The sequence below is a fragment of the Oncorhynchus mykiss genome, chromosome 5 (assembly GCF_057628025.1).
Source record: "Oncorhynchus mykiss isolate SJ-2025 chromosome 5, ASM5762802v1, whole genome shotgun sequence".
In the NCBI taxonomy this organism is placed as follows: domain Eukaryota; kingdom Metazoa; phylum Chordata; class Actinopteri; order Salmoniformes; family Salmonidae; genus Oncorhynchus; species Oncorhynchus mykiss.
The window spans coordinates 42,296,651-42,312,310 of NC_143026.1; the positions used below are offsets into that span (position 1 = coordinate 42,296,651).

At 45.0% G+C, this 15,660-nt stretch overlaps 1 protein-coding gene across 1 annotated transcript in view; it reads left to right on the forward strand.

The window, feature by feature from the left end:
• Positions 1–8,563: 8,563 nt before the first annotated feature.
• LOC110522946 (A disintegrin and metalloproteinase with thrombospondin motifs 6) overlaps positions 8,564–15,660 on the forward strand; it is a 200,384-nt gene continuing 193,287 nt past the window's right edge. Inside the window, 3 exon segments of the mRNA XM_036977579.2 lie at positions 8,564–9,018; positions 11,214–11,729; positions 12,201–12,601. Of these exon segments, the coding sequence (XP_036833474.2) occupies positions 11,627–11,729; positions 12,201–12,601 (504 nt within the window). The 5' untranslated portion in view covers positions 8,564–9,018; positions 11,214–11,626.

Sequence of the window (15,660 nt, forward strand, 5' to 3'; positions counted from 1 at the left end):
GTATAGCGCCTATATAGGCATGAGGTCAAGCACCAGTTTAAGGCCTAAAAAGTAAAGGGGGCTTATCTTACAAACTGATAATAATTATACAATAATAATGGATCCCTGTAGTCATCTTTCAGTCACAATTATGAGCTGTTAACGCCAAGGTTCAAAGTTTTCCATGAACAGCTACTGCACCCCATGTGATGGTGTCTGTGATAAACATTTGGATCTGGTAGTATTGGTAAGGTTAAATGGTGTTGGGGAAGGTCCTCTTAAAACATAGTTTACCAAGAAATGACTTAACTTCTACTTAAGGTACACTAAAGCTACCCTTAAAAAAATGTATATCATTTTACTTAAGTAAAGTTACTTTGAACAAGTAGTTCACTACATCCAAACTACTTCATGAAAAAGCCTCATATCTAAATCTGAAATGTCACAGACTACAAAATGCACGACAGATCATTCCGGGGTCAATTGTTAACGGAATGTGTTATTTAGCCAATTAAACACAAAAGTGAGAATTAGGCAGGTCTGATGCCGTTTAGGAAAATGATTGCCTACTTCACCCACATTTTATTTTCCTTTAGCAAAAAAGTAGTATGTAGTTCCAGTAGTTAGCTACACCTCTGCACGGCAAAAAAAAAGGAATTAACTATTGAAAACGCTACCAAGCTTTGAATTGAGTTCAACTACCACTACTTGAAAATGGAGGTAAGTTACTAGTTGAACTACATGACTCCCCAACCCGGGGGTTAAACCAACTTACCATGGTAACATATCTACCATGAGCATAGTAATTTAAAAAAAAGAATAACATATATATATATATATATATATATATATATATATACACACACTCTCATTACAGGTGTGTGTGTTAGAGAGAGGGAGCAAAAGAGGAGGAGGAAGGGATTCTGTTTGCACACATTTTGCTTGAAAGGGGTTTTACAGGTGTATGCTATGCTACCATCCTCTTGTGTCAACAATGGTGATTCAAAGGTCAACATACAGTAAAATCTGATGTTTGATTGTCACATACACCAGCTAGGGGCAGTGAAATGTGTTGTTTTACAGTGCCTTGCTCAAGGCAGTACAACCAAAAAAATGATATGTCATATGTTTACTAAAGACTTTATGGTTTTGTGTTTTTATATTTCTATTAGTTTTAAGATTTTCTTTTGAAATAAAAGAAAGGAAAATAAAAAATTATTGGTCACATACACATATTTAGCAGATGTTATTGCGGGTGTAGCGAAATGCTTGTGTTCCAGGCTCTAGCAGTGCAGTGCGTCTAACAATTCACAAAAATAAACACATCTAAAAGTACAATCATGGAATTAATAAATATACTGTGCATTCGGGAAAGTATTCAGACCCCTTCCCCTTTTCCACATTTTGTTACATCACAGCCTTATTCTAAAATGTATTAAATCACATTTTCCTCATCAATCTACACACAATAGCCCACAATGACAAAGTGATAACAGATTTTTTTGAAATTGTAGCAAATGTGTGTATATATACAAACTCAGCAAAAAAATAAATGTCCTCTCACTGTCAACTGTGTTTATTTTCAGCAAACTTAACATGTGTAAATATTTGTATGAACATAACAAGATTCAACAACTGAGACATACACTAAACAAGTTCCACAGACATGTGACTAACATAAATGGAATAATGTGTCCCTGAACAAAGGGGGGGTCAAAATCAAAAGTAACAATCAGTATAGTGTGTGACCACCAGCTACATTAGGTACTGCAGTGCATCTCCTCCTCATGGACTGCACCAGATTTGCCAGATCTTGCAGTGAGATGTTACCCCACTCTTCCACCAAAGCACCTGCAAGTTCCCAGACATGTCTGGGGAGAATGGCCCTAGGCCTCATCCTCCGATACAACAGGTCCCAATCGTGCTCAATGGGATTGAGATCCGGGCTCTTCGCTGGCCATGGCAGAACACTGACATTCCTGTCTTGCAGGAAATCACACACAGAACTAGCAGTACGGCTGGTTGCATTGTCATGCTGGAGGGTCATGTCAGGATGAGCCTGCAGGAAGGGTTCCACATGAGGGAGGAGGATGTCTTCCCTGTAACGCACAGCGTTGAGATTGCCTGCAATGACAACAAGCTCCGTCCAATGATGCTGTGACACATCGCCCCAGACCATGACGGACCCTCCACTTCCAAATTGATCCCGCTCTAGAGTACAGGCCTCTGTGTAACGCTCATTCCTTCGAAGATAAACGGGAATCCGACCATCACCCCTGGTGAGACAAACTGCGACTCGTCAGTGACGAGCGACGGTGGGTTTGTGCCCATAGGCGACGTTGTTGCCGGTTATGTCTGGTGAGGACCTGCCTTACAACAGGCCTACAAGCCCTCAGTCCAGCATCTCTCAGACTATTGCGGACAGTCTGAGCACTGATGGAGGGATTGTGCGTTCCTGGTATAACTCGGGAAGTTGTTGTTGCCATCCTGTACCTGTCCCGCAGGTGTGATGTTCGGAAGTGCCGATCCTGTGCAGATGTTGTTACATGTGGTCTGCCACTGTGAGGGCGATCAGCTGTCCGTCCTGTCTCCATGTATCGCTGTCTTAGGCGTCTTACAATACGGACATTGCAATTTATTACCCTGGCCACATCTGCAGTCCTCATGCCTTCTTGCAGCATGCCTAAGGCACGTTCACGCAGATGAGCAGGGACCCTGGGCATCTTTCTTTTGGTGTTTTTCAGAGTCAGTAGAAAGGCCTCTTTAGTGTCCTAAGTTTTTTCTTAACTGTGACCTTAATTGCCTACCGTCTGTAAGCTGTTAGTGTCCTAACGGCCGTTCCACAGGTGCATGTTCTTTAACTGTGTATGGTTCATTGAACAAGCATGGGAAACAGTGTTAAAACCCTTTACAATGAAGATCTGTGAAGTTATTTGGATTTTTACAAATTATCTTTGAAAGACAGGGTCCTGAAAAAGGGACATTTCTTTTTTTGTGGAGTTTATATATATACAAAAAAATGTATACATTATTTACATATGTATTCAGACCCTTTGCTATGAGATTCGAAATTGAGCTCAGGGGCATCCTGTTTCCATTGATCATTCTTGAGATGTTTCTAAAACTTGATTGGAGTCCACCTGTGGTAAATGCAATTGTTTGGACATGATTTGGAAAGGCACACACCTGTCTATATAAAGTCTCACAGTTGACCGTGCATGTCAGAGCAAAAACCAAGCCATGAGGTTGAAGGAATTGTCCGTAGAGGTCCGAGACAGGATTGTGTCGAGGCTCAGATTTGGGGAAGGGTATCAAAACATTTCTTCAGCATTAAAGGTCCCAAAGAACACAGTGGCTTCCATAATTCTTAAATGGAAGAAGTTTGGAACCACCAAGACTCTTATTAGAGCTGTCCGCCTGTCCAAACAGAGCAATCCAGGGAGAAGGGCCTTGGTCAGGGAGGTGACCAAGAACCCTATGGTCTCTCTGACAGAGCTCCAGAGTTCCTCTGTGAAGATGGGTGAACCTTCCAGAAGGACAACCATCTTTGCAGCACTCCACCAATCGGGCCTTTATGGTGGAGTGGCCAGACGGAAGCCACTCCTTAGTAAAAGGCACATGACAGCCATCTTGGAGTTTACCAAAAGGCACCTAAAGGACTCTCAGACCATGAGAAACAAGATTCTCTGGTCTGATGAAACCAAGATTGAACTATTTATCTGAATGTCCTTGAGTGGCCCAGCCAAAGCCCGAACTTGAATCCGATTGAACATCTCTGGAGAGACCTGAAAATAGCTGTGCAGCGACACTCCCCATCCAACCTGACAGAGCTTGAGAGGATCTGCAGAGTAGAATGGAAGAAACTCCCCAAGAAAGGTGTGCCAAGATTGTAGCGTCGTCGAGGCCTCCCGGGTGGCGCAGTGGTTAAGGGCGCTGTACTGCAGCGCCAGCTGTGCCATCAGAGTCCCTGGGTTCGCGCCCAGGCTCTGTCGTAACCGGCCGCGACCGGGAGGTCCGTGGGGCGACGCACAATTGGCCTAGCGTCGCCCGGGTTAGGGAGGGCTTGGTTGGTAGGGGTGTCCTTGTCTCATCGCGCACCAGCGACTCCTGTGGCGGGCTGGGCGCAGTGTGCGCTAGCCAAGGTAGCCGGGTGCACGGTGTTTCCTCCGGCGCATTGGTGCGGCTGGCTTCCGGGTTGGATGCGTGCTGTATTAAGAAGCAGTGCGGCTTGGTTGGGTTGTGTATCGGAGGACGCATGACTTTCAACCTTCGTCTCTCCCGAGCCCGTACGGGAGTTGTAGCGATGAGACAAGATAGTAGCTACTACAACAATTGGATACCACGAAATTGGGGAGAAAAAGGGGTAAAATTAAAAAAAAAAAAAAAGATTGTAGCGTCGTACCCAAGAAGACTCGAGCCTGCAATCACTGCCAAACTTGCTCCAACAAAGTATTGAGTAAAGAGTCTGAATACTTATGTATACAGTGGGGCAAAAAAGTATTTAGTCAGCCACCAATTGTGCAAGTTCTCCCACTTAAAAAGATGAGAGAGGCCTGTAATTTTCATCATAGGTACACTTCAACTATGACAGACAAAATGAGAAAAAAAATCTGGACAAATCACATTGTAGGATTTTTTATGAATTTATTTAAAAATTATGATGGAAAATAAGTATTTGGTCACCGACAAACAAGCAAGATTTCTGGCTCTCACAGACCTGTAACTTCTTCTTTAAGAGGCTCCTCTGTCCTCCACTCGTTACCTGTATTAATGGCACCTGTTTGAACTTGATACCAGTATAAAAGACACCTGTCCACAACCTCAAACAGTCACACTCCAAACTCCACTATGGCCAAGACCAAAGAGCTGTCAAAGGACACCAGAAACAAAATTGTAGACCTGCACCAGGCTGGGAAGACTGCATCTGCAATAGGTAAGCAGCTTGGTTTGAAGAAATCAACTGTGGGAGCAATTATTAGGAAATGGAAGACATACAAGACCACTGATAAACTCCCTCGATCTGGGGCTCCACGCAAGATCTCACCCCGTGGGGTCAAAATGATCACAAGAACGGTGTGCAAAAATCCCAGAACCACACGGGGGGACCTAGTGAATGACCTGCAGAGAGCTGGGACCAAAGTAACAAAGCCTACCATCAGTAACACACTACGCCGCCAGGGACTCAAATCCTGCAGTGCCGACGTGTCCCCCTGCTTAAGCCAGTACTTGTCCAGGCCTGTCTGAAGTTTGCTAGAGAGCATTTGGATGATCCAGAAGAAGATTGGGAGAATGTCATATGGTCAGATGAAACCAAAATATAACTTTTTGGTAAAAACTCAACTCGTCGTGTTTGGAGGACAAAGAATGCTGAGTTGCATCCAAAGAACACCATACCTACTGTGAAGCATGGGGGTGGAAACATCATGCTTTGGGGCTGTTTTTCTGCAAAGGGACCAGGATGACTGATCCGTGTAAAGGAAAGAATGAATGGGGCCATGTATCGTGAGATTTTGAGTGTAAACCTCCTTCCGGGTTCCCGGGTGGCGCTGTGGTTAAGGGCGCAGTACTGCAGCGCCAGCTGTGCCATCAGAGTCCCTGGGTTCGCGCCCAGGCTCTGTCGTAACCGGCCGCGACCGGGAGGTCCGTGGTGCGACGCACAATTGGCCTAGCGTCGTCCGTTTTAGGGAGGGCTTGGTCGTTAGGGGTGTCCTTGTCTCATCGCACACCAGCGACTCCTGTGGCGGGCCGGGCGCAGTGCGCTCTAACCAAGGTACACGGTGTTTTGAGAAAGTATTGAGAAACCTTTGTTATTGTCCAAATACTTATGTTCCACTATAATTTGCAAATAAATTCATTAAAAATCCTACAATGTGATTTTCTGGATTTTTTTTCTCATTTTATCTGTCATAGTTGAAGTGTACCTATGATGAAAATACAGGCCTCTCTCATCTTTTTAAGTGGGAGAACTTGCACAATTGGTGGCTGACTATATACTTTTTTGCCCCACTGTATGTGATATTTCAGTATTTTTTTTATATACCTTTGCAAAAATGTCTAATATCCTGTTTTTGCTTTGTTGTTATGGGGGTATTGCGTGTAGATTGAAGAGTAAAAAAAACAATTGAATACATTTTAGAATAAGGCTGTGACATAACAACATTTCCAAAAGGGGAAGGGTTCTGAATACTTTCCCAATGCACTGCATGTGAAGATGATACCTTTATGTATCTCTGTGGGTGCTGCTTGTAGAAACATTATTTTGTTGAGTTTACATTTAAATGATAACGTCAATGGTTATGTTCAAGATGATCAAAACCGCAATGTTTCATGGGTAAATTTCGACTGACTGACTGATCTTCAAATTCGAATGAGTTGTTATTTATGACGCAAGGTGACTTGTAGATCAGTCAGTCAGCAGTCGCCTGCAGTCGTTTTGATGCTCTCAAACACGTCCATTCTCAATGTGACATGCCAGATTCAGAAGCTTGAAAACCCAATTAGAAAAAAAATGAAAACCCCATTAGATTTTTCCCCAACCAAAACTAAAACTGAACATCAGTCATGGTTAATTTTATTTTAGTTTGTTTTGGAGTCAAATATAATAGTTTCAGTCTATTTTAGTTTTTCAAACAGGTTTATTAATGATTTTATTTCAATTTATTACCAGCCTGTTCAACCTCTCTTTCATATCGTCTGAGATCCCCAAGGACTGGAAAGCTGCCGCGGTCATCTCCCTCTTCAAAGGGGGAGACACCCTGGACCCAAACTGTTACAGACCTATATCCATCCTGTCCTGCCTATCGAAAGCCAAGTCAACAAACAGATCACTGACCATCTCGAATCCCACCGTACCTTCTCCGCTGTGCAATCTGGTTTCCGAGCCGGTAACGGGTGCACCTCAGCCACGCTCAAGGTACTAAACGATATCATAACCGCCATCGATAAAAGACTGTACTGTGCAGCCGTCTTCATCGACCTGGCCAAGGCTTTCGACTCTGTCAATCACCATATTCTTATCGGCAGACTCAGTGGCCTCGGTTTTTCTAATGACTGCCTCGCCTGGTTCACCAACTACTTTGTAGACAGAGTTCAATGTGTAAAATTGGAGGGCATGTTGTCCGGTCCTCTGGCAGTCTCTATGGGGATGCCACAGGGTTCAATTCTCGGGCCGACTATTTTCTCTGTAAATATCAATGATCTTGCTCTTGCTGCAGGCGATTCCCTGATCCACCTCTACTATCCTACCGATCCTCGACTTCGGCGTGGTCATCTACAAAATAGCTTCCAATACTCTCCTCAGCAAACTGGATGCAGTTTATCACAGTGCCATCCGTTTTGTTACTAAAGCACCTTATACCACCCACCACTGCGACCTGTATGCTCTAGTCGGCTGGCCCTCGCTACATATTCGTCGCCAGACCCACTGGCTCCAGGTCATCTACAAGTCCATGCTAGGTAAAGCTCCGCCTTATCTCAGTTCACTGGTCACGATGGCAACACCCACCCGTAGCACGCGTTCCAGCAGGTGTATCTCACTGATCATCCCTAAAGCCAACACCTCATTTGGCCGCCTTACCTTCCAGTTCTCTGCTGCCTGTGACTGGAACGAATTGCAAAAATCTTTGAAGTTGGAGACTTTTATCTCCCTCAACAACTTTAAACATCTGCTATCTGACCAGTGTTAATCTGCTAAATTGTAATTATTCGCCTACCTCCTCATGCCTTTTGCACACAATGTATATAGACTCTTTTTTTTCTACTGTGTTATTGACTTGTTTATTGTTTACTCCATGTGTAACTGTGTTGTTGTCTGTTCACACTGCTATGCTTTATCTTGGCCAGGTCGCAGTTGTAAATGAGAACTTGTTCTCAACTAGCCTACCTGGTTAAATAAAGGTGAAATAAAAAATAAATTGTAAAAGTTGCTATATCGTTTTTGAACACAAGAAGGCGCAACAATTCTTCAAAAAGTTCTGTGTTCATCGTCAGAGTGATTCTCCTTCTTAAGTAGGTTACACACTACATTCTGCAAAATTGCTTTGCTATTTGACTCATCTAATTTTTCCCTAGGCCAACTCAGTCACTGTTGCATTTCAGCAACATCACTAGGCATATAATTGTTTTATTGGTAGACAATATAATTTTATTTAAACCATATCTATTTTTCCATAACAAGAATACATATAGGATATTGTTAGCTTTGTCAAAAATTAGACCTGTAGAGTTTTACATATTGTACACTATAGCTGGTATACCATAAGAGGCCAAGGTCTTGGGCAGGCTATTAAAGTTAACCAATTTCACTACTATATGTTAGTTAGGTCTCAGAAAAATAATGTTTTTCTACACCTGTGTATAACTTCGTTGCAATAAACACTTTTAAGTATGCCAAACTTTTTTCTACTGTGATAGTTGGCAAAAACAGTCAATTATGCTACACTTTGTGCTTATAGGTTCTGGAAAAAAGAAGTTCCTGAAACCTATTTGTACCCCCCCCCCCCCCCCCGCACGTGATATTAGATCGGAACATGCGCACAGCTGATGTTAGAATACGCACATCTGCAATGACGTCAGCTGAACCTCCCAGCCTGAAAAAGCTGCCAATTTGAAGCAGCTCAGAACTTGGCTATGGTTCCAGACCGGGTATACTGTATTAAAGGGTGCTACCTCAACTCAATTTAGCTGTGTTGCATACACTGTCCTAGATGTAGACTATTTGTTATTATTGTGCAGCATACTACCTGCGTTATCCAAAATAATAACAACTCAGCAAACACACCAAGTCTATTTTAAAGAGGACAGTTGGGCTATGAATTAGGTCTCCTTATTTTGGAGATAGTTTAAAAGTTATTCTTGGGGATAGACTTTTCTGCTAAGACATTTATGTTCCTCTGTTTTCTCTCTCATGGGGATATAGAAAATGGCATAAACCGAAAAGTGATGGACAGAGGAGAGAAGTCATCTGGCTACTACGGAATTTCATAACGTTACTCTACTCTACACAGTTGGGCTTTGCCGCTGACAATGAAGATGAGGACGGTAACTATCTGCTTGTAGTCTATCAGCACTCCATAGACACAACTAGAGAATGCTATGTGTCTCTCATGCACTTTTAACGGAGCCGCCGCAGATCCCTTTTCTTTCAAATATGTAGGCTAACCATCTTTTTTTCTACAACAGAAAATGCAATGATTTATCTTTCACATTGTAGCGTACATCTTCTGGAAAACCTATTTTTGTGATTTTAACTAAATTAGAACTAGTTGAAACGTGGAGAAAGTACAACCCTATAGGCACTTGGCATTCCTTACACATACAGTGGAGTGTTTGGTGAGTAAATGTTGGTTAAAGTTGGATCCACTATTTCTTCCAGCGTTTATTGAAAAATCACGTGTCTCTTAAAACTGGTTTGATGTCTAAGCACTTGGCATAGCCTACTTTATCTGCACTGTTAGAATTTATAACTCACTGAAACAGATCCACATCTGCAAGAACGGTCCGTCTCTGCCTGTGTGTTAAGGCGTCAAACAAACCCATATGACTTGAGCGAGATAGTGTCTGTCACTTCTACAAAAGCTAACAATAATTATTCCCGGCGTTTTCATACTTTTTTTTGGTAATCCCTAACACAGGAACAGTGTTGAACTGTTGGTATGATATTCCAGTTGTAGTTGAATTACATATCCTCCTAGATTAACTTGAAAGGAGCAGTTTTTTATTTTATTTCGTTCGGTCGGTGTTGTCTGATGTATTCGGGCTGGGTGCCAAATGTCTGGGTCAGACGGAGTGGCCAAGTAGATGTAGCGCTGCTGTCTGGATATGTGCCGCTAGATGTTCATTATATAGAGCTTACAGAAGGTGCAACACGCCGCTTCCAACTCTGGATTCTAGCCACAGACAGATAACCACCCATACTGTCTTTACGCACATCCGATAGATCAGAGGTGATTACTGGAATTTACGCGTTTTCACTTGGACGTAAACTTGGAACCTCGCCTGGACTTGGTTCTAAAAGTATGGCATGCCGTTTATGAGCTGTGTGAGTGAGTGACCCTCTATTTCTTGAAGAATATCCGGTAATTGGTTTGAAATATAGACCAAGTGATTGATTTATTCACTCATTGATGGATAGGTTCAATGATAAATGTGTATGTTATTACACTATTATAACACCTTTATTTCTGCGTTATTACATACGCACACACGCACAGAGGGCTTGCTGAGAGCAACGTTAATCTTTTGATTTGCTCCTGGCTGCAGAGAGAGTCAGTGGGAGAGAGATGCCTAAACCTGTTATAGAGACAGGTGCTGTGTTGACTGAGGAGGCTGGCGGACATCGAAGCACAGGCTGCTTTTGTGCTTGATCATCGTCTTGTTGTTGTGACTTGCTGTGGAATATCTGAAAGACTGACTTATCCTTAGGCTGTGGAGATGGTATGGTGTCACAAACACCGTTAGCCACATGCATGTTGACGTTTATTGTCACGAGTCTAGTCCTGGAGGCAGAACTGAGCGATTTCCCGTTAGTTAATTAAGTCAGCTGCGAAGTTAAAATGGGCTATATTGAAAAAATGTATGAACACCAAAATGTGCTTAATTTAAGGTTAAGGTTAGCAGTGTGATTAGGGTTAAGGTTCAGGTTCGGTTTAAAATGAGATTGTATGACTTTGTGGCCGTGCCAGCTAGCGGCCACTCTGCAGAGCTGCCTGTAGATTCATGACGAAGATTCATGACGAAAAACGCTATCCTGCTAACCACAAACCATGGCATGCTGGGTAAGCAGGCTACAGGAGGAGGGTATTTCTGTCATGGAGTGTACTGTTGGTGAATATGCTGTGCAGTCGTTAGGCATACTTTTTTTCCCATGGCTAATTGTAATTTGCAGATTAGAAGTTTGGCCTATGTAGTACACTCTTAGAAAAAAGGGTTCCAAAAGGGTTATTTGGCAGTCACGATTCGAGAACCCTCTTTTCCCCAGGTAGAATGCTTTTCAGTTCCAAATAGAATGCTTTTTGGTTCCAGGTAGAACTCTTTTGGGTTCCATGTATAACCCTCTGTGGAAAGGGTTCTACATGGAACCCAAAAGGGTTCTACCTGGAACCAAAAAGGGTTTATCAAAGGGTTCTCCTAGGGACACCCGAAGAACCCTTTTAGGTTCTAGATTTTTCTAAGAGTGTAGACTAGTTGTTTTGTAGCAGGTATGCTTATTGAACTATGCAATGATGTATTCACAGGTATGCAGATGGATTGGTCAAGACAAGCTTCCAATATAGATCTAGATCTATAGATTTGCTGCTGTGGACGTGCTTGAAGTGACTGACTGACTGATCTACTGATGGATTCTAGCATCACCGCCTCCCATGATGAGTGGCTGACATGAGCTCCAAGGGAAACGCCAGTGAGGTCTGGAAGTGTCTGCTGCCCTCAGGAGGAATCTGAGTGTCTCGGAGACATTCTCTGGATGAGACCTGGATGAGACAAGAAGAGAAGAAGAAGTAGTGAGAACATTCCCCCCACAGAGGACCCAAACCATGGGCTTGTTATGGTGCCAGGCACGCCGGACTGATCGTGTGTTCCTAGCCCGTCAGTAGCACCACCACCCCCCTCACCCCTCCTCCCCCCAACCCCATGTCAGACCTTTCTCTGAATGATGGAAATTTTGCGGAAGACGCTGACTTGTATATTGATATTGAGCCTGGTGGTGGTCATGGCTTCCTCTGAATTTCAAAGACTTTCGCACAACTCACAAGGTAGGACTGCTCATTGCTTAATTGCACATCTTAACTTGCTTGATTGCAGCCAAGGTGCTAGAACTGCTCTCCTTCAGAGAAACAGATTTGTCCTCCCGGTGAGGCAGGTGTATGCATGGTTGCTGCTCATGGTCAGTGGTCAGTCAGTGAGACATCTGCAACATCTGGTGATGTTCTGACCTCATCTGGTGATGAGGTCATGTCTGTCCTGCCTGTCTGTCTGTCTGTCGGAGTTCCACCATAGACATTCTTCATTCTATGAGTTCTACTATCTGTAGGGTGTCGTCCTGTTATATTCTGTAATGGCTGGAGCGCCCCCATTGTCTTAAATATGTCACTTCTTCCTGTAGTGTATCAATGTTCTTACTCAGATTCTCATTCTGTGTTCATTTTTCTCTTCCTCGTCCTTTCCTCCTCGTACACCCCTCCTCCAATGGCTCATCTCTCCCCATCTGTTCTTTTCTGTAAAAGTGGAGTACCTGTCCTACCTGCAGCACTACCAGCTGACTGTGCCGATGCAGGTGGACGAGAACGGGGACTTCCTCAGCTACACTGTGAAACACCACCGGCCCGGTCGCAGGAGACGAACCGCCGACCCAACCAGCACCGCCGTCGGCCCAGAGCCAACCGGCCGCGCCGAACAGGACCCGGCCCAGACCCGAGTCTTCTACAGACTGTCGGCTTACGGAAAGCACTTTCACTTGAACTTGACCCTCAACCCCCAGCTGGTGTCCAAACATTTCACGGTGGAGTACTGGGGGAGAGAGGGCCTGGAGTGGAGACATGACATGGTGGAGAACTGCCACTATGTAGGATACCTGCAGGATCAGTACAGCTCCACCAGAGTAGCGCTCAGTAACTGTAAGGGCTTGGTGAGTACCATGGGATTCTGGAGTTGATGTGTTTGGTTTGGGTGTGTGTTTGGAAGGAAGCTACTGTTAGCCAGTCAGGGTATTGAAATGTGTGATGGAATGATGGAAAAGAGGACAACACAATCTGTCTGTTTCCAAGTAGAACACCCACCACCACTCTACTCCCCTTTATGGGTTTCTGTGACTTTTGTTTAGAGTATGTCTGAATGTATTTCTGGATATTTGAGTGTGTTTGAATATTCTTTGAGTACTTAAGGATCTGTTTTGTGAGGAGGCCAGGAGGCCCCCATTGACCAGTCACAGAGAGTTAATACTATGCCTTCTCTTTGCTCTGGCTACCTCAGACAAACCCTCAGCTCTACTGTCACAGGATTAGACAGAGTGGAGTTTGCTAAATAGCATGTTGGCCTCCTTCCACCTGGCACAGTGCCACTTAGGATAGGGCAAAGTAGGTTAAGGCTAACGGGGAAAGCTCTCTACAGCAGGGGTTCTTAGGCTTTTTCAGCCTGGGAACATTGAGAAATTCTGTGTTTTCCTGGGACCCAAGGCCATAAAAACATGATCCCTTTTGGGGTCCTAAGCAAGATTTGGTTGACAGCGAAGAAAGAAATTGAAGTTTTAACTTACATTTTGTCATGTTAGTGATTGGAGACAGGTGCAGGAATACGTAATAGGGGGTTTTATATTCTCCACCCAAACAAAAGAGCGAGGTACAAACCTCTAAATAATACTCGAGACGAGACCCGTAAAACAAGTGCACAAATACACGTAGCATGGTAGCCAATACAACAGCACAGGTACTCACAGGACCAACGGACATGGTAGCAATAACCGACAAGGACAACGGAGAACAGAGGGCACATATATAACATACTAATCAGGGGGAATGGGAACCAGGTGTGCGTAATGAGACAAGATAGTCCGGTGTTGGTGGTAATGAATCCAGTTCAGTGACGCCTAGAAGGCCGGTGACGTAGACCTCCGGAGCTGGTGAACGGAATGAGCAGCAGTACCGGGGGGGATCCGGTGACAGTACCCCCCGACGCACTGCACCAGCAGTGGGACGACACCGGCCTCGGGGACGACCACAGGGACGTGGTGCGGGTCGGTCTGGGCGCCGATGGTGAAAATCCCTGGTCAGCGAAGCGTCCAGGATGTGCGTACCCCTACCAGTCGATGAGGTACTGGAGACACCCCGCACGACGCCTCGAATCCAGGAATTCACGGACCGAGTATGCCGGAACCTCCCTCGATGTCCAGAGGAGGAGGTCCGTCTGTGTCCAGCCTCAGCGAGGAGACCAGGCACCACTGGCCTGAGGAGAGAAACATGAAAAGTCAAGTTAATGCGGTAATCAGCAGGGAGATGCAAATGGTATGTTACCTCATTAACCCTCCTCAGGACTTTAAACGGCCCCACAAACCGCAGGCTCAGTTTCCGGCAGGGCAGGCGGAGGGGTATGTTCTGGGTGGAGAGCCAGACAGGCGCCTGCGGTGGTGGTCGGCCTGTTCCTTGTGCCGACGCACAGAGATGAGTGTGTGCCGTCCAACGAAGCCGCTGGGGACTTCCTCTCAGCAGGGAGGTAAGAGGAGCGACCACTCTGCTGAAGCCCCTGGATGAACCAATTAGTTGGCAAACCCCAGGTATCGCTGGACTGCTTTCATGAAGTTGGGGATGGGCCATGACCTGAGTGCGCTGACGCGTTGCTCCTCCTTCTCCACTCCGTGGATATGAAGTAGCCCAAAAAGGACACGGGCCGCTGGAAAAACAAACACTTCTCTTGTTTAACATATAGATCATGCTCCAACGGTCTTCCCAGCACAGATCTGACTAACGAGACATGCTGGGCGCGGTCAGCAGAATAGACCAAAATGTTGTCTATATAAAACACTACACCACGTCCCAGCATGTCCCGAAATACTTCATCAATAAAGGCCTGGATGACTGAAGGAGCATTAGACAGGCCAAAAGGCATTACGAGATGCTCGTAATGGCCCGTGGTCATGGAAAAGGCAGTTTTCCATTCGTCGCCTGCACAAATGTCGCCTTCCAGTTTCGTGAAGTACTGCGCCCCGTGCATTTGTTCAAAAATGGTTGGGATGAGGGGTAAAGGATAACTGAACTTGACGGTGGCTTTATTCAGAGTTCGATAATCAATGCAGGGGCGCAGTTCCCCATCTTTCTTTTTAACAAAAAAGAAGCTTGAGGAGGCTGACAATGTAGAGAGGCGTCAGTTTAAACTGTTCTGCCTTATTATTATTCGACCATGCTGGTCATTTATGAACATTTGAACATCTTGGCCATGTTCTGTTATAATCTCCACCCGGCACAGCCAGAAGAGGACTGGCCATCCCACATATGCTCTCTCTAATTCTCTCTTTCTTTCTCTCTCTCGGAGGACCTGAGCCCTAGGACCATGCCCCAGGAATACCTAACATGTTGACTCCTTGCTGTCCCCAGTCCACCTGACCGTGCTGCTGCTCCAGTTTCAACTGTTCTGCCTTATTATTATTCGACCATGCTGGTCATTTATGAACATTTGAACATCTTGGCCATGTTCTGTTATAATCTCCACCCGGCACAGCCAGAAGAGGACTGGCCACCCCACATAGAGTGGTTCCTCTCTAGGTTTCTTCCTAGGTTTTGGCCTTTCTAGGTAGTTTTTCCTAGCCATCGTGCTTCTACACCTGCATTGCTTGCTGTTTGGGGTTTTAGGCTGGGTTTCTGTACAGCACTTTGAGATATCAGCTGATGTACAAAGGGCTATATAAATAAATTTGATTTGATTTGATAAAACTCTGCTGGAGGCTCTCGTGTACATAGGTCTCCATGGCCTCGGTCTCCGCATAGGAGAGGGGATAGACGTGTCCTCTCGGCAGGGCTGTGTCAGACAGCAGGTCAATGGCACAATCCCAGGGGCGATGGGGAGGCAGGCGTGTAGCCTGGGTCTTAGAGAAAACCCGGTGCAGATCCTGGAATTCCTCCGGTAACTCCACTTGAGGGGCGTGGTCCGGACTTTCCACCGTAGTGGTGTTGACATCTCCCCTGACACTCATGCAAC